This window comes from Ovis aries, chromosome 6 (genome assembly GCF_016772045.2).
Source record: "Ovis aries strain OAR_USU_Benz2616 breed Rambouillet chromosome 6, ARS-UI_Ramb_v3.0, whole genome shotgun sequence".
NCBI classification, from domain to species: Eukaryota; Metazoa; Chordata; class Mammalia; order Artiodactyla; family Bovidae; genus Ovis; species Ovis aries.
This window is the reverse complement of record NC_056059.1, coordinates 98,384,937-98,405,196: the sequence shown is the minus strand read 5'-3', so window position 1 is coordinate 98,405,196 and position 20,260 is coordinate 98,384,937. Positions and strand designations below refer to the sequence as shown.

General features: G+C 36.6%; 1 protein-coding gene across 50 annotated transcripts in view; it reads left to right on the top strand.

Annotated features, from left to right (window-relative positions):
• SEC31A (SEC31 homolog A, COPII coat complex component) overlaps positions 1-20,260 on the top strand; it is a 59,611-nt gene that overhangs the window by 14,789 nt on the left and 24,562 nt on the right. For 22 of the 50 annotated variants that reach the window (XM_060417342.1, XM_042251563.1, XM_060417324.1 and 19 more), the window contains exons 6-18: positions 104-244; positions 1,537-1,679; positions 4,760-4,859; positions 6,376-6,537; positions 6,734-6,886; positions 10,952-11,188; positions 12,104-12,178; positions 13,607-13,645; positions 14,002-14,079; positions 16,952-17,027; positions 17,468-17,646; positions 18,757-18,883; positions 19,785-19,930. In XM_060417342.1, coding sequence (XP_060273325.1) covers positions 104-244; positions 1,537-1,679; positions 4,760-4,859; positions 6,376-6,537; positions 6,734-6,886; positions 10,952-11,188; positions 12,104-12,178; positions 13,607-13,645; positions 14,002-14,079; positions 16,952-17,027; positions 17,468-17,646; positions 18,757-18,883; positions 19,785-19,930 — 1,656 coding nt within the window. The remainder of the gene's footprint in view (positions 1-103; positions 245-1,536; positions 1,680-4,759; positions 4,860-6,375; positions 6,538-6,733; positions 6,887-10,951; positions 11,189-12,103; positions 12,179-13,606; positions 13,646-14,001; positions 14,080-16,951; positions 17,028-17,467; positions 17,647-18,756; positions 18,884-19,784; positions 19,931-20,260) is intronic. The other 28 variants (XM_060417344.1, XM_060417339.1, XM_060417334.1 and 25 more) reach the window with 2 other exon arrangements.

Below are 20,260 nucleotides of genomic sequence, written 5' to 3'. Positions count from 1 at the left end.
GATCAAATTTTTAAGTAATCCATTTTCTAAAAAGAAGAATTAGATTTTGTAGTTAAACTTGATTACAGTTGAGAAATGGTTCTTAGTAGTTTATTCCTCACAGCCCCCAGAAGATATCAGCTGCATTGCATGGAACAGACAAGTTCAGCATATTTTGGCATCAGCCAGTCCCAGTGGTCGGGCCACTGTGTGGGATCTTAGAAAAAATGAGCCTATCATCAAAGTTAGTGATCATAGTAACAGGGTAAGTATGTGATTGATTTGTGAGAAACATGTTTTATTTCTGCTGTAGCTGTTCCTATATTGTTTGTCAGAGTTGGCAACAAATCAGATTTCTATAAAGTCAAATCCTATTTTCTTAGGGACCAATCATGTTGGAATGAGAGGTTGTTTTTCCCTTTGGGGAAAATAATAAAATCCCTGCTAAACCACATTGGATATATTAATGATAAAGAGAAAGATTGGTTAATCAAAGGAGTTATTCCATGATACACTAGTTGTTTTGCTTTGCCAGCTGTTCCAAAGCATTATAGCAACTAGAATGTAAAATTTTTCCCTGCTAGTAATTTTATGACTATGAAGCTGTAGTTTCCAGACTCTTGGGTTCCTCTTTTCTGATTAGGCAGTGCTAAAATGAACTGGTATTCTTCTCCCACTTGCTCAGTAGACACTGTTGTATAACACCTTACATTTTAACCTTACAGATTCATTAATATTATGTCATCATATGTTATAAAGTAATTTAGACACACTTTAGGGCTTGCCTTATTAATTTGTTTTTAATTACTGTTTTTAGTTGGACATTTAAAAAGTGAGTTTGCCTAAATCAGAGAATGCATATATAATTTAAAAACGACAATAGCAATGAGAAAACATTATTTATAAGAATATTTCCTCAACGTATTGTTTTTCAGTGAGTCAGGAGTTTTAAAACAAGTTTCAGTGGAATAAAGTACACAATAAGCATTTCAGTCACCTTCTAGAACACTTAACAGGATCTGAGCTTCCAAGTATTTCTCAGTAATAATGTTAATTTATCCCATATGAAAATTTAAACAGTAGTTGTTGGTTTAGTCACTTTATCTTGATTTTTCTGATAAAGTAGAGGAAAGGTATTAATTTTTTTAAATCTTTTCATCTTCATTTCTCTAAAAGTATTAAATTTTAAATTTATGTAAAGCTTTTCCCCTGATTACAATTTTGACAGGACAGCTCATTTGTGGTATAGAATTACTCTGGCCTGGAATGATTTGGTGTATCAAAGGGTTGGTTGAATTGAGATCATTTAAACTTGTTTGTTTAAGACCACTGTTTAAGAGTGTTTAATAGAATTTAATAGTTTAGCGGGTTTTTAAAAAACAAATTTTAAGTAAATGGAAATAATAAAATAATGACTACATGAGTAAGAATACTTTTTTCATAAGCCTGAGCTGATGTTTTCTACTATTTGCTTCAACAAACATATATTCCTCGTGTTCATTTTGGCTTTTCATAAAGTAGTGTGATTGATAAGATGTGAGCCTTGCCTGTGTGCAGATGCATTGCTCTGGGTTGGCGTGGCATCCTGATGTTGCCACTCAGATGGTCCTTGCCTCTGAGGATGACAGGCTACCTGTGGTCCAGATGTGGGATCTTCGCTTTGCCTCCTCTCCACTCCGTGTCCTGGAAAACCATGCCAGGTATCTTGCTGCTCTTCCAAAAAGCTTGATTTATGAATTGTAAAAAATGTATTTACTTACTGCTTTGAATTATCAGATAATTTTTTAAAATTAGGGAATCTACTCCGTCTCTGTCTTACGGAAGTTAGTATAAATAGTTCATTTCTATTTTAAGCAATAGTCATCTGATTTTTTGTACCAAAACATGATAGCCAAATCATATCACAAAAACATGAAAATGTGTTTATGGATTTTCTACAACTTATTTCAAATAATAGGTAATAGATCAAAATTCTAGTGAATCATAGCTCTTTGGGACAACTCTTGAATCTTTGGGCCATTATACAGTTTGATCTTTATTTGATTCATCATACTTATGAAGAGTCTTCCATGACATTAATGTCAAGCAACAATTGAAAAGTTTGTTTTACTTCTGAGTGTTTATCTTAATTTAAAAGCAAACATTTTTAAGATATTAAGTGGTTCATTCTGCCTTCAACTTAATAAGTGTGTGGATGCTCTAAAAAACATGAGCATTGTCTTGTGTTAACTTTAGTAGCATTAAATTTAGTTTGTGGGAATTCCCTGGCAGTCCAGTGGTTAGGGCTCTGTGTTTCCACTGTAAGTGGCATGGGAGCTAAGATCCACAAGGTGCAAAATTAGTTTGTAATTGTGAAGATTTCCTATGATTTTTATATTCAGGTACCCAGGGAGTTTATGTATGTTTTGTTAAGTGTTTTTAAACAAGAAACAAATCTCTTTTAGTGTTAAAGTATTTTCACTGCTTTGGGCTTTTTTCTTCTTTCCTTTTTAGGGATATAGAAACTAAAGCTTTAAGTTTCTTTTCCCCTGTGTGTGGTGGAATTACACACTTTGAGAAGTCTTAAAGTTTGTGACCTCTCCTTGAGCTTCTTATAAAGGAGAAAAGAATCTGGTCACAATGTAATCCTATTTAGATGTTATGCTTCTGTCAGCTTTTTAGTAAAGAAGGGGTGATTCTGAGAAGTTTTAATATTGTTCCCATGTTTGGTAAGGTTTTATTTATTTATTAAACACTTGCTTATCGAACACATGCCAACCAGTGTATTAGGATTCAGTAATACCACAAAAATCCCTGCCCAGTGTTGGACAGAGTTCCCTGTGCTATACAACAGGTCGTTGTTGGGTGTCTATTTTAAATATAGCAGTGTATACATATTAGTCCCTAATTCCCAAAAGTTAGCTTGATTAAGACTCATAGTAAACCTGTAGTGTAAATGCTGTTATCCCATTTTACACATTGGAAATTGAAACTTGGTTTAGATTAAAACTAGTCAGCTGCTGACTTCCAACTCAAACATCCTGGTCATTGTATCTATGCTCTTAACATTACATTATACTGCCAGTTTTCAGAGTGGCTACAGTTCAGCAAGACAGAATACCATACTGGGTGCCAGGAGCAAATCAACCACTCTGTTTCCGTTTTCTCCCTCTAGTAAATGCGGTTATATGATCTTTAAGGTCCTTCCAGTTATATAGTTCAGTGATTTTTTTTTAACACTTGCTAAGAATTTAAATGTTCCTTAAGATGTGATATTAAATATGATACTGATATCTAAACGCATTCTTGACGTGCCTTGAAACTTTTGACATGCATAATTGGATTCTAAAGAGGAGACAGTAAGACTCCATTATTCCTAAATGGACTTCCCGGGTGGCGCTAGTGGTAAAGAACCTGCCTGCCAATAGAGGAGATGTAAGAGATGTGGGTTCAGTCCCGGGGTCAGGAAGATCCCCTGGAGGAGGGCAGGGCAACCTACTCCAGTATTCTTGCCTGGAGAATTCCATGGACAGAGGACTCTGGCGGGCTACAGTCCACGGGGTTGCAGAGTCAAGCAAGACTGAAGCGACTTAAGCACACACACAGGCATTGCTACAGTTGGGGAAAGTTGAATATGGACTGGCTATTTAGAGTATTGCATGAAAATAACATTTTCAGTATGAGATTGTATATAGGAGAAGGTTCTTATCACCAGAGAGAAGTGTAGAGGTGCCATGTAATAACCTGCATTTGACAGATGCAATATATATAGAGAGAGAGCGTGTAAAAAATAAAGACCTAAAGTAAATGTGGCCAGATTGATGAATCTAGGTGAGAAGGATAAGGGTGTACATCACACTATCCTACAATTTTTACAAAGATTTTAATGCTTAAAAAATAAAATGTTGGAAGCAAAGGCATTCTTAAATAATTTGAGTTCTTTTCCTATAGCGTATTTTTCTGATTCTGAGAGGACTTAGATTGTAAGAAATATCATCATATTAAAAACAACTTTTGGGGAAAAGAGTAATATCTACCTCATTGGTGAGGTTTACCTGTATTTTGGAAACTGAAAACAAAATTATTTTAGAATTACTATAATGTTTTCAGAATAATTGAGGACTATTTGTATGTTTTTGTTTTAAGAAAGATACAGACATAATTCTAGTTTCTAGTATTTTTCTTCATGGTCTGGTAATGTTAACTTTTCTTTCATCTCCTAATAGCAGAGGCATGAATGTAGAAAAAACAAACTATTAATATTATATAGTACTTGTTTCTGGATGGTAGGATACAGGATTTTTTAAATTTTTGCAGGGGATGCTAATCTGAATTTTTCAAAACATTTACTGAAAATGTTACTTTGTTTGGAAGTAAAAGTGTTAGTCACTCAGTCGTGTCCGACTCTTTGCAACCCCATGGACTATATAGTCCATGGAATTCTCCAGGCCAGAATACAGGAGTGGGTAGCCATTTCCTTCTCCAGGGGATCTTCCCAACCCAGGGATCACATCCAGGTCTCCCACATTGCAGGTGGATTCTTTACCTGCTGAGCCACCAGGAAAACCCCGTGTAGACCATGTTGTTGGGCATTTGTTTTCATTTTTTTGCCATCATACACTGTACTCTATATTGAGCATCTTTGTAATGATCACAGAGCATACCCATTGCTAAATTGCTTTCCAGAAAGATTATATGAAATTGTACTTCTGTTAGCAGTGTGTCTCTCAAAAGCCTAGACAGAAATAATTTGCAGATTTCATTTTCTTGAGATTAAAAATTTCATCTTTGTGTTTTAAAGGGGGATTTTGGCAATTGCTTGGAGCATGGCGGATCCTGAATTGTTGCTGAGCTGTGGGAAAGATGCTAAGATTCTGTGCTCCAACCCAAACACAGGAGAGGTATGGGGAGGAGATATTTCTCAGACTTGGAGTGATTGTAATATTTAACTCTAGCTGAATAAGAAAATTTCTATATGAATTCTTTAGTACATGATTAAAATTAAGAATGTGAAAGTAGATGGAGGTGTGTATGAAATGTTAACCTAGCAGAGACTTTATCTAAACCCAGCTATTTTCATCTGGAAATATCAGCCATTGAAAATGGTGTATTTGAACCTAGTAATCACCCCACCCCCACCCCTCATTAACAATATAAGGCATTTATCTAGACTCTGAAATGGTTGGTTGGATTTATTTAGTGTGTTTTCTAGAAATCAGTGTCCTCAGAGTAGGAGTGTTCAAGGTTTGGGTCCTGAAGGTCCTCTTTGATTTTTGGAAATCAGTGGATGCAGATTTTCAATCTCTCTTCTGAACGGTACAGCAAGAATAGGATACTTTATCATGAAATATTTGTCATGTGTTCTATTTATGGAAATTTAGATGGATAAGCTAAACGAGCAGGCTAAATGCCTTTTCACTTAATTCTGTTTCCTTATAGAGTAAAACATTATTTAAATGTCACATGAAGTCCAAATTAAGCTAATTTGACTTATTTCTTAAACCCATAAAACTTATGCTCCTAAGAGCATCAGTTAGCATCACCCTAACTTTTAGTTAGCAACAATTATTACATGATTACATTGTAAAGTTAGTAAACAATTACTACATTATTTATATCAGCCATTTTTAATCATTTTTCTATATTCTGTTCCTCCTAAAGAAAACTGTTTATGCCAAATTCTGCAGCAGTAAGAATGATGTGTGTGTGTTTTCTCACTTGACAAGAAAGAAGGCAGTCTTCTCAGTGAATTCTTCCTTCTCAAGACTTTTTTTTTAAATTTTTATTGGAGTATAGTTGCTTTACAACGTTGTGTTAGTTTCTGCTGTACAACAAAGTGAATCACAAGTGTACATATATCCCCTTTTTTTAAATTTTCTTCTCAGTTAGGTCACCACGGAGCATTGAGTATAGTTCCCTGAGCTATACAGTAGATTCTCACAATTAGTCATCTATTATGCACAGCGATGTGTATATGTCAGTCGCAGTCTCCCAGTTCATCCCATCCCCCACTGCCCCGCAAGAGTTGTTTTTGAAATTTGATCTTCAAATGATTTAAGCGTGGTACTTTGGATCTTGGCCAGCAAAGTCAGTTGGATAGAACCCTTTTAGAGTTCAGGAAGTTGATCCTAATACAGTATTCTGATCTTTCAGATGCATCTTCTATTACAATTTCAACAAAAATAGGAAAATCTCAGTTTTTAAAATGTTCTTATTCCAAATCTGGTCAAAATTTTGATCACCTTTTGTTTTTGTCGTAATGAACTTTGCTTGTATTTGAAAGAAATTTTTTAAATTGTTGTTTTTCCTGGCTGTACACTTCCTAAAAGTAAATGTTTAATTAAAGTTGTACTTGTTGATCATAGTGATTCAGGTATTTTGGCTATAAAGCCCCTGTATACTTTTTTTTTGGTCTAGGTGTTGTATGAACTTCCCACCAACACACAATGGTGCTTTGATATTCAGTGGTGTCCCAGAAATCCTGCTGTCTTATCAGCTGCTTCCTTTGATGGGCGTATCAGCGTTTATTCTATCATGGGAGGGAGCGCAGATGGTTTAAGGCAGAAACAAGTTGACAAGGTAATAGGAAATACTACACTTTTTTTATTACAACACCTGGAAAGAATGATCTTACTGTATAATTATTTTGAACATGACTTTACAGATCAGCGATACCAATTACTTGGAAAATTGTGTAAAAAAATTTATTCGGTATGACTTGAAAACATGTAACATAGTCTTGTATAAGTTATGAAAATCCCACTTTATTTTTTAGCTTTCATCATCTTTTGGGAATCTTGACCCCTTCGGCACAGGACAGCCCCTTCCCCCATTACAAATTCCTCAGCAGACGACCCCACATAGTATCGTGCTGCCTCTGAAGAAGCCACCCAGATGGATCCGAAGGCCTGTTGGTGCTTCCTTCTCAGTAGGTGGATTTGTTTCTATGGTCCATAAACACCGAGGACAGAGTATTATTATAAGATCTCTCAGATGGAAGAGGGCCGAGTTTGAGATGTGTTTCTGAGCTTTCATCTTTCAGAAAGACTTCTCAGGAAGAGTGGAACCTACTCCCTTTTTTCTTCTAAATTGTGATAAAATATGCATAACATAAAATTGACCATTTTAACCATTTTAACATATAGCAGTTCAGTGGCATTGGGTGCCTTCACCTTGTTTTGCAGCCTTTGCACTGTTCCCGCTGCCCCACTTTATCATACTTGTCACCCTTCTCTGTCTCTGCTTCCTTCATTCCTTTTCTTTTCTTTTGGTGGGGCAGGGTGCTGCATTCCAGTTGTTACGAGGTCCACTGTGGTTGCACATCTAATCTGTGGCCTCTCACCTTGTAGCACTTACTCCAGCACTAAAGCTGACATTTGGATTCTCTATCTCATCCTCGGTGCCAGACTCATGTGGGGAAGAAGAGAGTGTTAGTTATTATCTTCATAATACTTCAGTACTAGTGAACGGACCTTCACTTTCCCTTCCAAAGATAAATGTATAATGAACATCCTCAGTCAGGCACCCTCCTAGGCACTGGAGACACACCTGTCAACTAGATAGAGTCTGTGTCTCAAATAGTGTGTGTTGGGGGGCAGGGAAACTTTTCTGTACAGTTTGAGTTTTAAACCTTATCCATACATAATTTTATAATAATAAGTTTTAATTATTTTGGGAAGTAGAGAACTAACTAGATGGATGGTTAGGATTCAGTAAGTAAAGTGGAAAGTCACAAGTGAAAGTGAAGATTCAGAGACAGGAGAGCAGATAGTAGAGAAGACCAGCACTAGGGATGAGAGATTAATTAAATCAAGAATGAATTTACAAGTGATGTAAGCAACCATCTGTTATTTAGGAAGATTAGTATGTAGCCAAAAGGCAAAATGATTGTCTGAGGAGGCCTTACAAACAGATATGAAAAGAAGAGAAGCAAAAGGCAAAGGAGAAAAGGAAAGATATACCCATTTGAATGCAGAGTTCCAAAGAATAGTGAGAGATAAGAAACCGTTCCTCAGTGATCAGTGCAAAGAAATAGAGGAAAATAATAGAATGGGAAAGACTAGAGCTCTCTTCAAGAAAATTAGATACCAAGGGAACATTTCATGCAAAGATGGGCTCAATAAAGGTCAGAAATGGTATGGACCTAACAGAAGCAGAAGATATTAAGAGGTGGCAAGAATACACAGAAGAAGTGTACAAAAAAGATCTTCACGACTCAGATAATCATGATGGTGTGATCACTCACCTAGAGCCAGACATCCCAGAACGCGAAGTGAAGTAGGCCTTAGGAAGCATCAGTACCAACAAAGCTAGTGGAGGTGATGGAATTCCAGTTAAGCTATTTCAAATCCTAAAAGATGACACTGTGAAAGTGCTGCACTCAATATGCCAGCAAATTTGGAGAGCTCAGCAGAGGCCACAGGACTGGAAAAGGTCAGTTTTCATTCCAATTCCAAAGAAAGACAATGCCAAAGAATGCTCGAACTACCGCACAATTGCACTTATCTCGCATGCTAGTAAAGTAATGCTCAAAATTCTCCAAGCCAGGTTTCAACAGTACATGAACCGTGAACTTCCAGATGTTCAAGCTGGATTTAGAAAAGGCAGAGGAACCAGAGATCAAATTGCCAACATTCACTGGATCATTGAAAAAGCAAGAGAGTTCCAGGAAAACATCTACTTCTGCTTTATTGACTATGCCAAAGCCTTTGTGTGGATCGCAACAAACTGTAGAAAATTCTTAAAGAGAAGGGAATACCAGACCACCTGACCTGCCTCCTGAGAAATGTGTATGCAGGTCAAGAAGCAACAGTTAGAACTGAACATGGAACAACAGACTGGTTCCAAATCAGGAAAGGAGTGCATGAAGGCTGTATATTGTTATCCTGCTTATTTAACTTATATGCAGAGTACATCATGAGAAACACTGGGCTGGAGGAAGCGCAAGCTAGAATCAAGATTGCTGGGAGAAATATCAATAACCTCAGATAAGCAAATGACACCACCCTTATGGCAGAAAGTGAAGAAGAACTAGAGAGCTTCTTGATGAAAGTGAAAGAGGAGAGTGAAAAATTTGGCTTAAAACTCAGCATTTAGAAAACTAAGATCAGTTCGATACAGGATGCTTGGGGCTGGTGCACAGGGAAGATCCAGAGAGATGATATAGGGTGGGAGGGGGGTTTAGGATTGGGAACTCATGTACACCCGTGGCGGATTCATGTCAATGTATGGCAAAACCAATACAGTATTGTAAAGCAAAATAAAGTAAAAATAAAAATTAAAAAAACTAAGATCATGGCATCTGGTCCCATCATCACTTCATGGCAAATAGATGGGGAAACAGTGAGAGCCTTTATTTTTCTGGGCTCCAAAATCACTGCAGATCTTGACTGTAGCCATGAGATTAAAAGACACTTGCTCCTTGGAAGGAAAGCTATGACCAAACTAGACAGTTTGACATCACTTTGCCAACAAAGGTCCGTCTAGTCAAAGCTATGGTTTTTCCAGTGGTCATGTAAAGATGTGAGAGTTGAACCATAAAGAAGACTGAGCACTGAAGAACTGATGCTTTTGAACTGTGGTGGTGTCCTGCAGCAAGGAGATCCAACCAGTCCATCCTAAAGGAAATCAATCCTGAATATTCATTGGAAGGACTGATGGTGAAGCTGAAACTCCAGTACTTTGGCCACTGGTGTGAAGAACTGACTCATTTGAAAAGACCCTGATGCTGGGAATGATTGAAGGCAGGAGGAGAAGGGGACAACAGAGGATGAGATGGTTGGATGGCATCACCAACTCAATGGACATGACTTTGAGTAAACTCCAGAAGTTGGTGATGGACAAGGAGGCCTGGTGTGCTGCAGTCCATGGGGTCGCAAAGAGTCGGAAACGACTGAGCAATTGAACTGATAGTATGTAGCATGGATTGGAGGGAGGAGAAGACAACCAGTAGACATGCAGTCATACAGCAGTTCAGTGTGAAAAGAATTAGGCAGAAAAATAGCAATGTCAAAGGAAGAAATGAAAGAGGTTTAAGAAAAAATCAATACCTGAAGCTGAGGAGTGACTGAGCCTGCTTATAACGAGAATGATAGTAAGCCTGTACGTGGGAGCCCCCTAGAGAAATGAAGACCCAAAGGCGTGGCACAGCGAAAGTGCTTCTAGACTAGGTTGAGCAAAGAACGAGAGTTGTGGACCAGTAACTAAAATAGTAGAGAGATGGAGGGAGATGATTTCTATTTATCAAGTTCTGTTTGTGCAGAGTTCTACTGTCCTGGACTCCCCATCTCTGGAGATGAGTGGTTTTTTCCTCCTGATATAAGGAGAGCAGCTCTTACATGGGAGTTTCATCTCCTACTTTCAGAGAGAAAAGAGGAGGTCAGTGTGTCTTTCTTGGTCCTTCTATTTCTCAGTATTCTTTCGGTTCACTTGCTCCATCGTGTCTGACTGCGATCCCAAGGACTGCAGCGAGCCAGGCTTCCCTGTCCATCACCAACCCCCAGAGCTTGCTCAAACTCATGTCAGCTCAAGATAATCCTTATGCCAAATGGCATGTTTTCTGGCAGCATACTCACCCCCTTTTAAAACTTAGAGCCTAGAGTAGAAGATGAGGCAAATACAAAGGCTAATAGTTGAATCAAAAGAGGGAGAGATAAATGTAATATACTGAGGGCATCTGGGGTGGCAGAGGTGACCTTTGCCCAGGCCTTGAGGAGGAGTCGCATTGAATATGTGGAAGTGAGTAAAAGCAAGTAGGTGAGAAATTGTAGGGTGCAGCTGCTAGGACATTGCATCTAGAAGGTGAGTGTTGTGAAGAGGAGTAAAAATTGAAGGCTGGGGTCAGATCGTGGAGTATGGAAGAGAGCATCAGCGAATTGCATGCAGAGGGAGACCTGTGGGTCACAGGTCTTTCCTTTAGCAGGTTTACGAGAAGCACGTTAGGGGGCCATCTCCTTGTGTCTCAAGCTGATTTTGTTTCCTCATCCTATTCTAGTTCGGAGGCAAACTGGTCACCTTTGCGAATGTCAGAACGCAGCCTCAGCCGGGGCCTGAGCAGCAGCCACAGCAGCACCACGTGTTCATCAGTCAGGTGGTGACGGAGAAGGAGTTCCTCAGCCGATCGGACCAGCTGCAGCAGGTCGTTCAGTCACAGGGATTCGTCAGTTACTGTCAGAAGAAGATCGATGCTTCTCAGACTGAGTTTGAAAAAAACGTGTGGTCCTTTTTGAAGGTAAAGTTGGTGATAAGCAGCTTTCCTTCATTATCTGCAAATTTAACTGTTCTCATCACATTCTAAACCTGTCGTCCTGTCAAAGAAACAGCAGGGGCAGTGTGATTTGGGGGATCTCGTGACGAAATTAAAGAAAACCTTATGAAAAGCATGTGAAATAATACTTTATGTCAAGAGTTCCTTCTTGGCTTTGAAAAGCCTAATATGAAATGCTTTTTAAATAATAATATGCTAGATGTTTTTAAGTGCTTAAGTGTTTTTAAGAGATATAATATTCAGCAGACCTATCTTAAAATTAGAACATAGAGCTGAGTATAATAAAAACATAGCATGTTTAATTTCCATAGTAGGTCCAATTAAAGACAACGGGGGAAGAGGGACTAGGTGTAGAGGGGAGAGGTCAGAGGCATTTCTCATCCCTTTTACTGAGTCGTGTTTATGACAGTAAAATAGCAAATAGAATTTTCTTTTTGATTATTTTGCCTCCACTGGAATGTCTGTTTCCCAAGTCTGAGTTTTGCAAAGAAAAGAGCTCTTGAATGCAAGAATATTTCATTCATTTTTATATTTTGTAAGTATTAGTTTCAAGAAAGTTTTAGCATGTGACGTTGAATATTTCACATAATGTGAGTTTTGCATTTATGTAGCCTTTGGACATGACTCAGTTTGTTTTTACAAGTGTTAGTTTGAAAATAAGCTTTATTCAGCTTGGCTAATTAATTACTAGTAGACTTACTATTTCTTAAAAAATAGATTCTTTAAAAAAAAAAACTTTGAATTCTCTTACAGTGAAGCTTCTAGTTGATATAGTAGACTTTAGATATTTTAAATAATTCTACTTGGAATTTGAGCAGTTAATTAAAAACTGGGCCTTCAGATGCAGTTCTTTATTTCAAGAAAATGTCTTTTTTTAAGGTAAACTTTGAGGATGATTCTCGTGGAAAATACCTTGAACTTCTAGGATATAGAAAAGAAGATCTGGAAAAGAAGGTAAGCTTTTGGGAAAGTTTTAAAGGCTGAGCTCACACAAGTGAGATATTTATGTAGTGTAGGTGTTGTTTTTTTTTTTTTTTTAAGTTTTATACGGATTACTTCAAATCATTTAGTAAACATTTCATAAGAATTTATGCTTGGTCGCCCGAGTTTTGGATTCATGTTGTTAAAGTCGAAGCTCTTCATCGGTAATACCCTAATTTAGAAGCTGCCAGAACCATCTTTAAACTTGATCTAAAGAGTTGTGTCAGTGGGCCTTGAAACAAAAAAGACAGTGAGCCTCAAACACTGGAAATAGCACTTAGAGTTTTAAAAGGATGAGTAGTCAGTGGCTCTGGAGGAAAGAGAGGGAAAAGTTTGTTTCCCTGCATTGTCTACAGCTTAAGTGATGAAAATTAGGGTACTGTTTTCCACCCCAGCTATTTATGTCCTCAGCTCACAGTTCCCAAACTGTGTATTGAGTTGGTCCAGCTCACAAGTAACTAGTATTAATAAATATTTTGGAACAAAGGTGTTTTACTGTACTGAGCCTGAATAAACAAAAAGCCCAAGTGGTTTGCTTAATTTTTTTTTCTTTTGTTTGTTTTTGCTTAATATTTTAAGGTTAAAAAAAAAAGATTGCTTTTTAAAAACGGGAGGTCATATTCCAGTTGTTAAGTTTTCTTCTCTGAGGACCTTAATAATTATTCCACAGTGTTGGCCTAACAGCACTTAAAACACTCTGACCTTGGAAACCTTGAAGGAAATATGTTGGATTCTTTGTGTAATCTGTATTAGCCCTTTGCCAGTCTTTGAAAATGACTCAGGTTTTCCATAGCATCGCAGGGTTATTGCGCATGTGCAGCAGGTTGGATCCTGTGTGCTCCTGTCAGTCAGTGCTGAGCACCTGGAAGATTAGTGACTTGGGCTCACGTCAGAGGCCCCCCTGCTCACTGGCCATGTGTCTCTCGCTCACTGCTTTAGATTTTTTTTATATTTAACTTTATTGTTAGTCGGAACTTCTTCATGCTATAACTTGATTTGCAAGAGATTAACATGAAAGTTTTACTGCATACCTGACAGCAAAAAATGAGGAGATAAAATTTGATCGTCAAAATACTCGTAATGTTCTTTCCATAGTGAGTATCTGAAGAAATTTTTTTTTATGGTTATTTAAGACAGAAGAATACATGCTTGTTTTGAGGTTAGTTTTACAACTGAATAGCAGAGTAAGATGACATGTGAGCAATAAATCTACGTAATTGAAACCAGCATCCTTGAGAATCGGTTCTGTACTCATTTTACTCTGCTCTTGAGCATGCTATCCCTGATTTGAACCTGTTTTGGATTTTTGCCAATGAGAATGGAGTAGTAGGTGAACATTTGCTCTATGCCTTGAAATTGAGTTAACTCCCTTTGGTAGCTGAGTTGTTGTCTTTATTTCAGATTGCTTTGGCCTTGAACAAAGTGGATGGACCTGATGTGGTAAGAGAAGGCCTATAAAAATAGCTACCTTCTAAAATTTTGGTCTAGGTCATAAAGAAGAAAATATAATTTAGGAAATTTTTGTCTTACTGCTTTACAATTTAAAAATACTAATTGTAGATATTTTTAATACATGAATAATTCTCATTTGGCAAGAAAAAGGGGTTGGGTCTTAGCAATAATGGCTCTTTGCTTTTCCTCTAATGATGTTTTTCAAATAAATTTACTCAGTGTAACTTCTTGTGATTAAACTAGCTCTGAATGTTGTTGGTTGGGTCTTTTGTCTTCCTTGTTCCCTAATAACCTTTTGATGCCACGTTCTTCAACCCCATCTGTCACTGTTTTGTGTACCAAAGGCTCTTAAAGACTCTGACCAAGTAGCACAGGGTGACGGGGAGGAGAGCCCTGCTGCTGAAGAGCAGCTCTTGGGAGAGGTACTTATTTTTCTCATCTTTAACATGGGGAAAATATGTGGTTTGCTTATCTCACAGTGAAACAAGGAAAATTTCTTGGCTGCATGTTCCAGCTTAAAGCTGGCATATATTTTCTTAGAGATGCTTAAGATCGGAGTCTGTTTACTAATTTGACAGAAGTACCATCTCTAAGGGCTTCCCTGATGGCTCAGACGGAAGACTCCACCTGCAGTGCAGGAGACCTGGGTTCAGTCCCTGGGCTGGGAAGATTCCCTGGAGAAAGGCATGGCAACCCACTCCAGTATTCTTGCTTAGAGAATCCCGTGGACAGAGGAGCCTGGCGGGCTGCAGTCCACAGGGTCACAAAGAGTCGGACATGACTGAGTGACTAAGCACATACCATCTGTAAAGTCTTCAGTTCTCTGACCTAGTTTCTGGATTATCTGGTTTAAAATTAACAGCTGATGTGAGTATATCAGGATGTCAAACTGAAAAAAGATTTTGTTCCGAAATCCACATTGCATTGCATGCAACATTAATGTTTTTTCTTGGCTTGTTAATATTTAAGGCTCACGATCAGTGGCATAGGCCTCTGAATTAATCTTGAATTTTGAGTCCAAGTAAAGAATCTACCCTAATCTCCTGCATTGTGGGTAGATGGGTGCTTTACCATCTAAGCTACCAGGAAAGCCCAAGTAAAGAATATTTCACTAATAATCTGATTGTTCTGACTCACTAGAAAATGCATCCTGAGTTATAGTGACCATTTTTATAACTAGGTAAAGAGTCCTTGAACACAGAGTTGTATCATTAATTTTTTTCCTTTTTAATCTTATGGGTTTTTTAAACCACTGATAAATAATTCTGTAATTTACTTTTCTTGCTTTCTAATTATATTTCTTTCATCTTGGAAAATTAATCAACAGGTTCTTGTTTCTCATCTCATGTTTGACTTTTTCATTGTTCTTTTTGATATGGAGATATCCTGACTATATAAAGTTTCTTAGAGCCTTTTACTAAGTTATAAAAATAATTCCTCTTTAAATTTAGACTATTACAAGATGATTATTATAAATACTTTCCTTAGAATTGGATCTTCAAGCATTTATTTAACTCAAGAATAAAGGGTATGGATAAAATCTTACTAAAAATTTGAACTAATTTTGGGAATACCTAGAATTGTAGGATACATTCAAGAAAGATACTTTGATTCGTATACAGCTGGACTTATTATTTCTATACAAACAGAGAATTGTTTAGAAATCCACTCATGAATTAATAGGTATATGTATATGTAACAAAGCAGTAGTCATCAATATGTGCTTTCAGAATATTTGAAAAAAATGTTTAAGGTGGTCATATCTTCTCCTTAATCCTGATGATGCTATAATTATATAAAATAAAATAGTAGTTTAGACATGAAAGGTACACATTACATAATAAGTTGTGCATATTTTGGCTTTGTGTATGTTTTAGAAGTCCATATATAAGGGTTTATTAGTTTTTTGAAAGCTAATTTGAAAAATCATTAAGAGAAAAAAAGGATTTTTTGGGTAAATTTGTTAGTTACTATAATCAGATCCGTATCTGATTTATTCCTCGGTGCTTCCCAGGTGGTACAGTGGTGTAAAAATTTGCCTGCTGGTACAGGAGATGCAAGAGACACAAGTTCAGTCCCTGGGTTGGGACGATCCTCTGGAGGAGGAAATGGCAATCCACTCCAGTATTCTTGCCTGGAAAATTCCATGGACAGAGGAGCCTGGCAGGCTACAGTCCATGAGGTTACAAAGTTGGACACAACTGAGCCCATCAATACAATATGAATAAGTTTTAAAAGTTTATTTCAGTTTTTAAATTCTAAAAGGCTTCTCTTTTGTTAGGGAAGGAATTAAGATTATGGTTATTTTCCTGTAATAGTCAATTTTAACTAAATTTAACATCATTCACAGATGATGCTATACTCTGTGCTACACTAAAATTATCCAATTCGAAAATGCTCCTGACTTTGAATACTGGGTGCTAAGATCCAAATGTATAGGTAACAGGAGCACAGAAGATAAAATTTTTTTTTTTCTAGAAGATAAAATTTTATCTCATGTAAGACAGACATGTTTTTTCTTTTAGTTCCTCTATAATCTGATATATATTATTTTTTGTCTTCTTTTGAACTTTTATGCATTGAAGAGAAAACATTTAAACTATTTGCCAGCAGAAGGCCTCTATTACATTTCTTTTCTTCTAAAGAAAGAAGATATTGAATTTATTTTTACTCAGTCTTACAGCTAGTTTCAGAAATTTATAACAGAACTGTGTGCATTTTTACCAGACCAGCCTACAGTTCCAGGTATGATTAGTTGAAGTGAACACAAAATCTCTAATTGAATTTGAGTATATTGATAAATAACTGTTTACATTGCATTTATATAAGGATGCCAAGCATTATTTTTTTTCCACAACTGAGTCAGTTACAACCAAAAGACTCTTAAAACTACACCTCTTGGACAGAAGTTTTTAGATGTATGGAAGCAAAGTTGCTTTTAAGATCTAAATGTAATGTAATTTAAAACATATTTTGTGTGTCTCAGGCTACTCTTAGTTGAGATATCTAAGAAAAAGATTTTTCAGCTTCAGTATCTTCTGAGCCACCACCGTGAATATGTACATTTAAGTTTGTCTCACGTTATTTCTGATGGCATTGGATTTTATTTATGATTATCTGATAAGTTAATTCTTAAGGATGTCATAGATCTTAGTGTAAACTTGAATCTGAGAGCTTCTCTGGAATAACTTGGCAGGTCATCTAGGCAGTAAGTAATCATATTTAAATCTTGTTTTGCTGGTAAATTATTGTAGTTCCATTCTGGCTAAGTTGCTGCTCTTTCCATCTCTTTAGCAAATTAAAGAGGAAAAACAAGAATCTGAATTTCTACCAACAGCTGGAGGAACATTTAACATCTCTATCAGTGGGGGTAAGTATCTGTAGGTTTTGATATCAAATTTTTTAACCATTTGAAAGCAAATAGTCCCTGAGTTTAAGTCAGAAACATTTCGTCAAACATGTGGTAAAGGTTGAAAAGAAGAACTCAGTTATCATTTAGTACATGTACTCAGTACCTTAAAAATGATGGCATGATCTGATGATACCTATGTGATAAAAACTGTAAAGGATCTTTATTATTGCATTTAAGCAATCTGAAAAATATGTTATTTTACCTGATTTTATTTACATGCACCTCAGTATGTTTCTGTAGATATCAGCAGTTTGTGATAGAGATTAACCTACCAGTACTATTCAGAATTCAACTTTGTGTTTTCTGCTGAATGTGTACTAATAATTGATAGATGTAGTTGTTTTTTTTCTTGTAACAAAAACTTTTATTAACTTGAGTGTATTATTTCTTTATTGCAGATATTGATGGCTTAATTACTCAGGCTTTGCTAACGGGTAACTTCGAGAGTGCTGTTGACCTTTGTTTACATGATAACCGCATGGCTGATGCCATTATATTGGCCATAGCAGGTGGACAAGAACTCTTAGCTCGAACCCAGAAGAAATACTTTGCAAAATCCCAGAGCAAAATTACCAGGGTATGTTATTTTAATAATAAATAATAGCATTTGTTTGTAAAAAGCAAAGCACTCATTATAGATAATTAAAATGGAGAAAACAATGAAGAACAAAAAAACTACCCATAATCCTTTAACCCAGAAATTAGTTATTGTTAACAGGTTAGTATGATTGTCCCAGGTTTTTGTCGTTTACATATATAATTTTTTAAATTAAAATGCTTTTCATATTTTTACTGTGGAAAGATTAGAACATGGAAAATGTTAAACATTTTAATACTTCCTGATTCTTCAGTCAGATTGGTACATAACCTTTTGTATACCTCTCTGCGCGTTTATAGAATTTTTAAAAACAAAATCAAGATTCTGGAAGTACATATGTGTGTTGTTTTACTTATAGACATTGTCACTTACATTGTAATCATTTTCCCATATCATTGAAGCTTCTTACAAAAAATTTTAATTGCCCTGTAATATTCTATAGGAGGGATATATCATTTCCCTTATTTTGAGATGTTTAGTAGTTTCTTATATTTTCCTAATATAGTTAAGACAGTGGTAAACATCCTTATTGTGCCTAAAGATTTGTACAGATTTCTAATTGTTTAATGAGGCTGAGGTCCTCGGAAAGGAATTTCTGGTGCAGAGGGTCTGTAGAGTTTTAAGCCCCCTGCTCGACGATATTCGATTTCTTCCCATGAAAGTTGCCCCAGCGCTCAGTCCCACCAGCCTGGGTTGCCATTCGTCTCCAGGCTTGTGTCGTGTTGGTCCCGCCTCGTCCACTTTCTGCCCCACTGGCTGCCTTTCAGTTCCTCACACAGCCTAATCCTTTTCTTTCCCAGGACTTTGCCCCTAGTACTTTCTTGGCCAGGAATGTTTTTTAACACCGTATATAGTTTTCCTTCTCAGCCTTTTGTAAAATAGGCTACTGTGATTTTTTTTTTTAATGAGAGAAAATTATATGGCTTTTTTTTTAAATGTCAGTTGGTTTAAGGATGTACTTTGCTGCTCTTTTTTTTTTTGCATGAAATACTGTCAATAGTAGTTTGAAAGATGTGATTGATTGGCCAGAGTTAATTTTTATTAGTATACCAAAGGCTTTTAATTGTCCCTTGGTTTTCCTTCCCCAAGCTAATCATGGCAGTAGTGATGAAGAACTGGAAAGAGATTGTTGAGTCTTGTGATCTTAAAAATTGGAGAGAGGCATTAGCTGCAGTGTTGACTTATGCTAAAGCAGATGAATTTTCCGCCCTTTGTGGTAAGAAAATGAATTTTATATGACATACATGGCATGATACATTGTAAGTAAAATTAGTGACAGATTTTATTTAGAAATTTTTGTAAACCTACTACTAATCACAGAATAAGCAAATGAAGTTCTTGTTTGAATGCTTTTCTCAGAAGTATTGGCTGTGTTGTTTCTCCATAACTTCTAGTCATTTTTTAAAATATTGTTTAATGATTTTGATTTCACACAGACCAAACTGAGACTCTTGCATTTGCTACTTACTAACTGTATGAACTAGGAAAAATTCATTTCTAAGCCTTAGTCTATTCATATGTAAAATGGCACATAATCAGCCTTCTGTTAATAAGTGTTAGCTTGATAAAATAAGTAGAAATTACTGTTAAAGGCCATGACTAAACTCTCATAACTCAGACATAATGTTTATTATATGCAAGAACAGAAGCTTTAGGCTGCTGGTATAAAAATGAATAACCTTAAAAGTATTATGAGAATAGAAAAATTATAGGGTATTAACTTTGTTATTATAAATAATTCAGCATAGTCCTACTTACTGATATTTATGCCAAATGTGCCATAGTTTAGTCCACTGCTTACAAAAGCATCTGGACAAGATAAAATGCAGTTAAATGTTCATTAGGATTTTTCTGTTCAAATATTGTTCCCACTTTTAATTTTTTCTGATGTAATAAAGAGAAATTTATTCTATGGCTAGGTATAGAATCTTGTAAAATTGTATCTAATTTGTCACACCACTTAGTATTTACTGAATATTTACATGACAGTGATTTTATTTCTGCCTGCTATTCAATGGTTATAAAGTTTGATCCATACCTCTGAAAATATTACTGGGCAGCTCATGACCTCATACACAGAGTGCGTTATGTATAAACTTATTTGTTTTCCTCTACAGATCTTCTGGGAACCAGACTTGAAAGTGAAGGTGATAGCCTCCTGCAGACTCAGGCCTGTCTTTGCTACATTTGCGCAGGGAATGTGGAGAAACTAGTTGCATGTTGGACTAAAGCTCAAGATGGTAGCAGTCCTTTGTCCCTCCAGGTTAGTATCTTTGAAACAAAAGGTGCTTCCTCTAGTGCTGTCTTTCACCCTCCTTATATTCTAGAGACTGATTTGTTCCAGGTGTTCATTGCTTTCACCCTACTTAATTACGCTTTAGTTCTTTGGCTGGATAATTATGTGTATTTACTGCTGTATTTGGAAAGGCAACCTTTGAGATGATGGCATAGTGAAGTGGGAATGCAGCTGTTTATGAGGACGAAATTGGAATGTGATAGTGAGGAAAGTAAGTGGCAGGAGCATGGGGACACCCAGTTTCCCTCTTTTCCTCATGCTCCTCCTCTGCCTCCAGGGATCCTGTTTGCCCTGGGC